The sequence below is a fragment of the Pleuronectes platessa genome, chromosome 10, assembly GCF_947347685.1.
Source record: "Pleuronectes platessa chromosome 10, fPlePla1.1, whole genome shotgun sequence".
Lineage (NCBI taxonomy): Eukaryota > Metazoa > Chordata > Actinopteri > Pleuronectiformes > Pleuronectidae > Pleuronectes > Pleuronectes platessa.
Genome location: NC_070635.1, coordinates 26,046,669 through 26,057,610, shown reverse-complemented (window position 1 = coordinate 26,057,610; position 10,942 = coordinate 26,046,669). Strand labels below are relative to the sequence as shown.

General features: G+C 42.6%; 1 protein-coding gene across 1 annotated transcript; it reads right to left on the bottom strand.

Moving 5' to 3' along the window:
* Nucleotides 1-898: 898 nt before the first annotated feature.
* Nucleotides 899-10,887, bottom strand: pop1 (POP1 homolog, ribonuclease P/MRP subunit). Its single transcript, XM_053433303.1, has 16 exons — nucleotides 10,785-10,887; nucleotides 10,427-10,556; nucleotides 9,633-9,791; nucleotides 9,164-9,339; nucleotides 8,771-9,031; nucleotides 7,823-7,910; nucleotides 7,003-7,181; nucleotides 6,585-6,859; nucleotides 6,380-6,473; nucleotides 6,175-6,283; nucleotides 5,944-6,063; nucleotides 4,215-4,336; nucleotides 3,875-4,066; nucleotides 3,366-3,520; nucleotides 2,735-2,965; nucleotides 899-2,214 (listed from the first exon to the last, which is right to left on the bottom strand). Exons 2-16 carry the CDS (start codon nucleotides 10,551-10,553, stop codon nucleotides 1,515-1,517), a joined length of 2,988 nt encoding a protein of 995 aa, XP_053289278.1. The 5' UTR covers nucleotides 10,554-10,556; nucleotides 10,785-10,887; the 3' UTR covers nucleotides 899-1,514.
* Nucleotides 10,888-10,942: the final 55 nt, after the last annotated feature.

Here is a 10,942-nt window from a genome sequence, read left to right as displayed (position 1 = left end):
CAGTCCTTTATGAGGCCATTATTGTAGCAAAACTGAGAAATTTGAGTCTCAATCTGTCTGTGTACTCAGTTTTCTGTGTGTAGAATAATCTCCAAATGTGTACTAACATTTGTGAATGTGTACATGTATTTGTATTGAGAATGTGTGTAGTATTATCTGAAAATGTGTAAAGAAAATATCTTTAAATATGTATTCAGAATTGAGTGTATTTATATCTGTAAATAAACACATACTTGGAGATTAATGGTATGGTATTTTGCTTCAAGACCTGAAAATACAGAGTTATCAGTTTCTGCTCAGGCGATCTCTCAGTTAGTTTTTTTTCTACTTTGGCTATACTTCCCAATAATAGCAGCAAAAGCGTGCAGGAATCTGCAAATATGTGAAGAGATTTGTCTGTTTTCAGGAGCCTCAGTCTTGATACCACTCTGTGCAGTGAGTACTTCTATTTGTATTGGGATGGCTCATTTTCGTTGAATTGGTCTGTGTAATACTGGCGTCCCTTCAGCACAAAGATCACAGTTGTTTAGATACTATATCAGCTGATGACTTGTTTCCTACCAGTAATTCTCAGTACCAGTGCATCCATCACGCAGCATAACACATGAGTGTCACCGCAGTATTTATGTTTAAAGGAATCGGACTGATTACTTTAAACAAGTGGTTTCCTACCCTCCACTCTGGGAAATTTGGAAATTGAAGTTTGAGCTGAATAGCTTATTTAGTTTTTACAAGTGATCTCCAGTGCGCTCTTTGCCCCTGACAACACAGACATGTTCAGTAGCAATTTTAAACGTGCGCGCACCCTTGAAAAGGACTCTTCAACCACCAGTGCATGTGTAAGCAGTGCACAGGCAAGTTGACAGCAAGTATAAAGAAGTTACAGTACCAGTTTTGTTATGACATATTTTGTCAAGTGCACTATTTAATTATGTTCAAACAAACTTTTTCAGTGCTGTGGCACTGTTAAAAAGAAACTGACACAGTTCTGAAATCCAAACCCAATAATATGACTTCTTTTAAACAATTGAAAACCACAACATAAATACTCTGTGCATGATTAAGCCTGGATATAAAAAGGATGAACAAAAGCCATAAGCTAATACCTTTTGGAAAACCAGTTGATAAAAGGCTGAACTAATATTTTTAACCAAAACCAAGTTCCATTAATTAACTGATTCGCTGTGAAACATTCCCCTGACAAATGAATTAGTAAGAAAAACAGCATTCAAAAACAATGAGGATGTCTCTCAAAGTAAAATACACACAAATAAAAAGTGTCTTCAGCACTGACACCTGGAAGCTGGTAGTCATTCCTTGGGCATATTATAAAGTCTTCAGGCATGAAGAAGATGATGGCACAATTGAAGAGCGCAACTACAGAAGAGAGAGATTCTGTGAGATCAGATCTTAACTGAAGCATCATGCAACCTATTTGCATAGAACTGTCTCTTCTCAAGCAGAATCCAATGCTTCTTTGGGAATTGGGTTCTCCATAGCATCACATGCTTCCATCAGACCTCTATGTTGATTTTTGCGAAGCGGTAATGCAGAGAGGCAGGGTTGCGCAGCAGCACCATTCCTCTGTGTTCCATCGGCTGGTTGAGAAGGGTGTTGAGGAGACCAGCGACACTGACAAACCCCAGAGCCTCCCCACAGCCCGCAGACAAGGAAAAGTCCCCCTGCGTAACCCAGCCTAGAGACACTCTGGAGCAGTGAGAGGTGATGCTCGGCAGAGGATCTGGCCACAGCCCAAAGATGAGATCTGTGGAGGACTCGGAAGATGATTGGGGATCTTCAGTAGATGTGGTGAGTTTTGGTACAGAGGCAGAGGGAAGGTCTGAGCCCTTACCCTCAGTTTTATCAGTGGACGAAGAGGATGTAGCAGCTTTCTTGGAGCCTTTGTTTCTGCGTTTGATTCTGCTTTTGAAGTGGTTTCTGTGCAGTGGCTCCTGGGGGCAGTTGCTGTCAGACTTCTTGCTCAGCAGCTTCAGGTCCTCTGGGACTGGCACACACACCATAGCATGGAGCTCTGGTTTGCCCTTCGACAGCAAAGACAGACGTACCCACACCAGACTCACTCCATGCTCTGTGAGAAACAAGCTCACAGCTGAGGAGCTGAGAGGCGGCACCTGGCCGACACGGCACGACCTCTGACCTTTAGATGTTGTGGGCCTGCACCAACCAGAGAGCAGCTTCAAAGACTTTCTGTTCCTGGGAAGCAAAGAAACAAATATGCACTTATAACAAGTGATGGGAATTGAAAGGAATGGTTAGATTTTCATGGGCTCCATTAGGCGCCCCTTGGAGACGTTCAATTTAGTAATTCTAATTATTTCTAATGCACAAACTAAAAGGCAGCTGATGAGCAGGGGAAATCACTCCAATTTCTTTCTCATAAAGTCAGTCATTACTCAAAGCTTGTGTGATGGTTTTATCGGAACAGATGCAACTTTCCCCCTCCACTAATCTCTGTGATGTATTGCAGCAATTTAAGGATGGAAGTACTCTGGGGATTCTCATCAGGGACATTATGATGAAAGGGAGGTAGACTAGCAAAGTGCCATATATCAAGTGATGATTAGAGGCCAAAATATCTAAATATCTAAAGGGACCCCAGTGTAAACCTGCTGTGGGTGTGCGTTTGATTCAACACTAAGTTCACATGAAACAAAATAGGAAGATAGAAAAAGAATAAACCTTCAGTATAAAAGAAGTAAAAGAAAACATTCACCTCAGTACAGTTATGCAGCTCTGGGTCTTTGTCACAGTGAGATGTGATGTCATCTCTTCCTCCATAACAGTGTCGGTGTTTGTTGTGGTTTGGGTCTGGTCGTCTCTTTTCTCCTCCACTCTTCCTTCCTTTGTGATAAGCTCCCACTCCTCGGCCAGCTGTTGCCACGGGCAACGGAACGGGGCCAGACAGCCATGTTTAACGAAATTGGTCCTTTTGGCGGGTGGACGCCTACAGAATAGGTCGGAAGGTCAGGCCCTTGTCAAACTGTTGGAGCAACATTGCCAATTTCAAATCAAATCAAATCAGGACTGCTGAGCAGCGCGTAGTAGAAGACTTGAAGTCTGCAGCCGTATAACCATCTCGTCTGCATGGTGAGAACGATCTCCATATTGGAAATTAACTGGGTACAGAGCTTCCCTCATTCAAAGCCTCTAACTGACAGGGACAATCTGACAATCTCACCCAGTAGTTTGTCTGAATAATATACTTTCCTTTCATACAGTAACAGTCCCCAACAACGCATGTTTCAAACAGAGCCTCATCATCACCTTTCTTTTTTTATTTAACAACTTGGCTCCCTTGACTTTAAGTTTGCTACTGATAAAAGCAGCTTCAGTTTTTAGCTGACCTCTTGAACTTGTCCAGGAGCTCGGTCTCTTGCTCTTCCTGAAAACGAACGCCCGCTGGACAGTCTGGGTAATCATGGGGGAAGTGAGGGGTTCCTTTATTCTGAGAGTGTTTCAGACTCATATTCAGTCCACCGATGCGAACCCCTCTGTACACCTGGTTAAGGGAGAAATAAATAAAGAGGACAAATAAAGCAAACCTGAAAGCTTCCAGTATGACTTTAAAGAGTTACTTTTGAGTCGTGAAAGTAATTACATTTGTACAGGCATCCACATAGCACCTGTTTAAAAAAATCCACATTTCACTTCATTTGAATTGCTTCAACATTTGGACTAGATGTAGTGGACAGTGTATTAAATGGAAGAACTTTGTTAGTATGCAGAGGAAACAGGGAATCTTATCTCCGCAAATCCCTGTTGTAAGAACAAAAATTGCTCCGAGTCCTTGCAGAAACTGAGCCATAACAAAAGTCGGTTTCAGTCAAATGAACGAACTGTCCTTGCTACCTACCAGTGGAATCCAGAATGCCATGCCCCAGCCTTTAGGAAGCAGCAGGTCCCATCCAGCACCCCAGGAGGTCATTTCATGTCCCACCTGCTTGCCAGGCTGGTGAACCAGGAGGATGGGGACTCTACCCTGTAGGGGAGTGGGGCTCAGCCTGGAGCCCGGCACCAGCACCTCGCTTCTCATACGGTTCAACTCCTGTAGATCAAACACAAAGATTGCTAAGGGTTAGAATAACATTTTAGCTTATCCAAAATTTCAAAAAATACAGGAGCTGGCTTAAATATGAAAGATTGATTACTGAATAATTACTGAAGAACTCTAGCATTAAGAAAAGACAATGCACCTGCTCTGACATCTTGTTATCAGTGACGTTGTCTCGCACAGACTGCTCCCACAAGAAACTCTGACAACAGTGGTCTGGTACTCCTCGCAGCACAAGCTCTTTCATCCTCTCCTCATCCACATCTGGAAGAAGCACATAACACAAACACATGGCATGCTGCTGTATGACCAGAATCAGTAACATCACTGACATATGAAGTTCTCTAATGATTAATAACCCAAAATCTAAATGAAACTAAAACTCTTCATGTAGTGGAAAGAAGAACTTGCTCTACTAGCACCTCATTCTCATTTTATTTACCAACAATACCCCTAATGGAGTAGTGATTCTTGGCAGGAAAGGATTGTTGAGATGTAAAATATGCATCCTGCAGATACAATACCCATGCATTCTTTATCACAGAAAAAAAAATTGAGTGTGCTAGATTTTATCGTGTGAAATGGTTAAGGTAATGGTTTTGTATTTATATAGCGCTTTTAGTCTTGCTGACCACTCAAAGCGCTTTACAGTACAGTTTTTCATTCACACACACATTCATACAGTGCATCTATTCGCAGCACTTAGTTATTCTATGGGGGCCATTCAGGGTTCAGCATCTTCCCCAAGGACACTTCAGCATGCAGATGGGTCAGACTGGGGACCTTCAGGTTGGAGGACGACCACTCTACCCCTCAGCCATGGCCTTAAAGAAGTCTATAGTGTCCGATAATCCGCTTAAAGAGTCTTTCAAATACAAAGTGTATTTAACGATTAATAGGAAATGTGCCTTTTCAAATCCTAAATAGAATATGTTATTCCATTAAAGGACATGAGGAGAGCCCACATAGTAAGTGATTCTATTTTCTTATATACTTACGTGCAGATCCTTGAAATAACTTTTACCCCCGAAATGGAAAAGGGTAACTCTGTAACCTGATTCTTTGAGCCATGGGATGAATTTGAAAAGGACTACAGGCTACTGAGTTACAGACTGAGGGAAGGCATGGGGTTGTATGTCATCCAGTGAGCAGATCAATAAAAAAAAACTACAGAGAAACTGAGGACGAGACTAAAATCTTGGTTATTTTAAGCCATGATCATTTCATCCTGGCTGTTGTGGCTGCAGATGCTGATCTTTTTGAATATCAAATTTAAAGCAGTACCTTATATTTTCATAGGGTTGCCCAGTTAGTTAATCGCTTCCCTTCGAAGGCATCAAGCCTTTTACAAACAACCAGCTAAATAAATAAGGCTGTGTGTGAGCAATGACATAGCACCAGACAATACTGCCTATGGTATCATCACTGACATAACACTTTCAAGATCACTGTGATGGTAAAACCAGTGAATCAGCTGCTGAGAGTCCCTGAGGCTGTGTTTGGAGTACAGGGTCCTGCCAGGATTCGAACCTGGAACATCTGCATGGCCAGGCAGAGGCCCCCCGGAGCTCAGAACCAGATGTGCACTCACTGAAACAACCTCAGGAAAGGATACAACAGATGGATTCTTGGCTTACCAATACATGTGATATTAAATGGTCAGCCTTATTCTGGCAGTGTATGCAAGGGAATATTACATCCATCTGCATACCATATGACATACAAGACCACATTAGGAAACAGAGCATGATAGAATAATTATAGAATGATTCAAGTCTTGGGAAAATTCTGTAAATTGTATGCCCTTTGAATAATCTCCAACTGTAAAGAAACTGCCCACACCTCTGCCTGTTTGGTTGGTCAGATTTTACCTTGTGTCGACTTTACACAGGGCAAAGCTTTAACCTTCTTGGTGGGTAAAGTCAGCCTGGGGTCATCTACAGTCAGACCCAGCACTGTGCCTGAGGGGAGCTCTCCAGTTGAATAGATGTCTGGGTGAATTGAAACATTCACTGTTAGATATACATACATGTCAGATGTTACAATTTTATTCTAGAGATACAAAAATAATATTTAATTCACACTGAGAAATAATAATAAACCTTTCAGTATATGAAAGATGTCAGCTTGTTGTTGATGCAGATTCATCTTGCTTTCATCTTTGCAGTGCTCAGGCCACCAAAGGGAGGATGGCTGGGATTTATTAATTTCCTTAAGAGAAGAATAAAGAAAAACACACTTATAGGTGGGAAATACATATATATCTAAGGCTCTCTGATTTCACATTGAAAACACCTAAATCCTTACATCACAGACTGAAGCAGCTTCTAAAGTTTCTGCGAGAACAGAATGGGCCTGTGGTCCAATCAGGCGATAGCGTACAATCTCCATTGTGAGATCACTGAAAAAAATTCACAAGTGAAATACAAACACCGCAAATAAAACAGCCATTCATCACAGCCATGTGTTGTGTTCAGTTTGTACCTGAATCAAACCTGTAAATAATACTGACTTTATGACTATTCCAGTTGAGCTGGACCTCCATGTGACCGGGGTGGTGGGAGATCTAGTTCCATCTCCCAGGATCTTTTTGGCAGGAGGTTCACTGGAATCCTTACAGTTCCGCTTTCTCTTGGTCCTGAGGGTCTGTGTGGCCTCAGGGGTCTTTTCAGATTGAAGCTCTGGCTCTAGGCTGGGAACAACCTCAGCAGGTGTAACCACAGGCACAACTGGAGGGACGACAGCCTCAAAACACTGGCACACCCCTTGTAATTCAGAGAGAAGGTCCTGGAAGGAGTGTATAGTATAAGTCAAGAACCTTGTTTCTCCACTAAATAATGTTTTCTAAAAATCTATCTATCATTTGCATAATCTATAAATGCATGCATGAGTCAACAGCGATTATTCAGACCTTTAAAAAGCCTGCATACCTGTTTAATAGAGGGATGAGCCCAGATCCACAACTGTCTGTGAGTTGAGCCCTGTGTACGGGGTCTCCAGAGAAAGGTAACAGGGCCCAATGGCTGCGAGGGGTAAAGTCCCGCTCTGTACACCACCACACTGCCCTGTCTTCGCCCTAATATACACAGGGCTGCGGCAAATGTAGGACCTGAAAACATACACCACCACCAAGAGTTTCTTGCTTAGTATTGAGATCATTATTTTCTATCAAATATAAGAGAAAATAAAGCTGGGTAAAACACAAATTATTTACATGATTATTTGTGCATACAGCGGGGGAAGTGAGACCTGATCACATGTTGACACAGGAGACACATTAAGGATGGATGTTAATACCAGCTCTGAACAATCCAATTTTTTTTTAATTCAAACACAGTAGGGCTCTCATCGCTTGGATCTACTAGATTCATTTTTTGGTGGATTCCTTTTTGTCCTTAACACAAACTTTTTTTCTGCTTTTCTCTCACTACCTCTATTTCACTGCTGGTTTTGTGCTACTCTAAATCCCATGAGGAGATGTTGTCAATGGTTGAGCAAGAAAGTAGTAGTGCTTGTTTTGTAGTGCAGCTAAACTCCCTAAATAAAAGGCAGTAGAATGGTTGTATTTAGATATGAGATTGCCTGTGGGTCTGAATCAAGATCACGATGTTAATCTGATCAATCGTGCAGCCTTACAAATGAAATCAAAGAGGAAAAGTGTTTGAGGGAAAATATTCTCCTGGTAATTTTGAAGTGTTGAGGGGAGGAAAGACAAAATACCATGTATTAGCAATTGGGCAGTATACTTACCAGCTTCCTTGCTGGTCAGTTGTGACAGACATGCCAGCATATTGTCTTCCTCTCCCTGAAGCTCTATGCAGCAGTGATATGAAAGGTCCTGAGAGGATAGAACCAGAAGGTTTAAGATGAGTTTATTTGAGATGAGTTTATTTGAGATATTGAATATCTCTTAAAGGGCCCAAATTGTATCCCTTTCTGGGATTACATTTTAGGTATTGGTACCCCTAAGATGATATATCAGTGGTTTATACTGCAATGTGTATTTCCATGTTCTCTCTTCTGCCCTTCTCCGGAGCTGCAGACAGAAAAGGCTGTTTTCGCCTGCCACTTGAGCCACTCCATTAACTTGATTCAGCTATAGAAGACCATTCACATATTTACAGTTGGTTACAACAGGATGTTTCTGAACGGTAAGTTACACCGTCCTCTTGTTTGTTCAAGTTTTAGCAGGCCAATGTATGAGTAACGTCCCGAGTTACAGTACGGAGTTTCACAACGGAGTTCGAATAAGGAGTTTCAATACAGAGTTTCAGAGCACACCGACAAAGCACGGCAGAAGAAATAAAGCGTAACCGCTGGTCTTGAACATTAACGTTCTTAGGAGGAATGTGCACGGACAAATTTGCTTCCTTGCATCCCTCCACTTTCCACTGTTTCTTCAGTGTTGTTTGTTGTGGTTAGCCTGTGGTAGCTAACAAGCTGCTAGTTCAGCAATATGTCTGCATGGTGTCGCGTTCGGTGTGGTTGGGTCGTGGGTTCGGATGCTGGACTGGTACCGGCTGGGTTGGGCTGAGTGCGATCCCGAATGACAGATAGGAAGTACGAATCGAGAAGTTTTGATAACATATTTCTTCAAGTAATTGTAGATAGTAAAATCCCAGAAAATTTACATTACACAATATGTGCCCTTTAAATACAATCCTAAATATGTGAAGCAAGGAATGTATGTGTGGTCACCTGCAGCAAACAGTGGGTGCTCATGGCTCTATAGCACGGGCGGTAACATTTGTACGTGGGTCTGTCCCCGAGGCAGTATCCCCACTTTTTAACCATGTGGAAGCGCTTGGCGTGCCAAATGTGCGTCTCCAGCCATATGTTCTTCCTCTGACGCCGGTTGAACTCAAGCAGCAGGTTTCCATGCCGGCGGCGCGCCTTACGGCTCTTGCTCTTTGTCTGTTCCTTCTTCTTCTTTGAGCCAGCCTGGAGGCTTTTCTTATGCTACAGGAGGAAGGAAACAAAAAAAGTCACTGAGCATAAAGGTACTCAGAGAAGAACAGCCTTTGTGTATGAAACAAGACACGTTGAATGTGAGGTAAGACATTAGGATGCTACACATAAACATGTACTTACCATTCTGTTGGCCACATCTCTCAGTCTGCGAGGGAGCCGCTTTACGTTGTGGCCCATGGCCCGTCTCCTCATGTGTTTAGGCAGGGCTCCAAACACATGGCAGCTGCCTGTTGTCCTGTTGACAGCTTTTAACATGGTTTTCACCTCTGCTGCCCTGGCCCTCGCAAAAGCCCCACCTGGGTAGGAGAGTGAAATTTGAGACACCATTAATCTGACTGACATTGATTTAAGTTCATGAGCAATTTCATGATTTGTGTCTTTCATTTTGGGACTTTCTAAATTCTCAGATGAACAGAAGAAGAACAGAACAACTGCAGCACAGGAAAGTGAAAATAAAGTATTAATCAGAACATATTTTGTGGCATGCAGTATAATGAATGATGAATTATGATCTCTATAACCAGCAGACCAGTGTACAACCACTGGGTAGTGACAGTATTATGCAATCCTCTTCAGACAAGGTCTTTACCAGAGATGTACTTGGACATGTCTTTGGCGTAGACGGCTCCATCTTTCTGGTGTCCACGGACCCACCCATCCCGCTGGTGACGGTTCTTCTGCCTCTCTACAGGTAACTTCACGTCAGATGGATCATCACCTCCAGTTGCACCATCACCTCCAGTTGCACCTTTGGGAAGATGATTATTTTACCATATAAGCGGCAGTACAGACAAACATTAATTTGCGTCCAATGCTAGATTAGGCATAAAAGACCTGGGGCTGTGACCCCTTAGGGGTGGTGGTGGTGGTTTGGTGATACAGAAAAATAAAAGTGTAAATGGTAAGGGTCTTACAGTGGCGCCTGTATTTATATTTACATAATCATGTGGCCCTGTCTTTGAGGGTCTTTTCACACCTGAAGAAATATAAAACTTGTGCAGCATCAGGTATCAGCTCTGACTAGCTATAATTAAAACAGTAAGAGTGTAAATATAGTGCATATAGTAATTAAGTAATAAAAGGAATTATTTTTAATAATAACAGTTATCCTGCAGCTCTGGAGTCAGAGATTCCTGCAAAGACAGTTTTTATCTTCCTCTAATGGATAGAGACCTTGGAGCTGATTGTGTGTCCTGAATACCAATAGGTAAGGAGATTCTTGAGGACCCTTTAACATTTCATGAAATCACATCCAAAGTCACTGATCGTGTGACTTTTGCTGACCCTATGAAACGTTGACTATGCAGCAGCACAGATTCTAGTGGAGAGATGGATGAGTTGCACTAAGGACACATCAAGAAACACAGTGAAGAGAGAATGTACCAGTGTCCCGGGCATCTCCTCCGTTCTGTGTGCTGCTCTCCACAGTCACGGGAGAGGACGGGTACATCACACTGGTGGGCTGGTCCCTCAGCTTCTTCGCCCGCATCTTCACTTTAGCAGCGGACATTTCCTACAGGAAAGCACGTTTGAGACGTCAGCAGAAACACGTGTTGTTTGCCAAACGAAAGGCTGCCTGTCAGTGGCTGCATGAGTTGCCACCATGCCTGCTGCTAATGGCGGCTAGCTCACCACGTCACGTTACTCCACGTAGAAGCGAAACGTTTCTTTAATGAACAACATAAGAATAAAACATGTGAAAACAAATGACACTCATGTTAACTACATAACATATGTTCACCTATATGTTCAGGAACAGGACTGTATGTTCCGAAAACGAGCCTCCTCTCTGTTGAATGCTACCATGTGAATTTCCTACACGCTGGCTGACGGGTGTTGGCTTCCGGATATGTGATGCTCATGGGGTTTGTAGTTTATCGGCGCAACGACATAAACGAT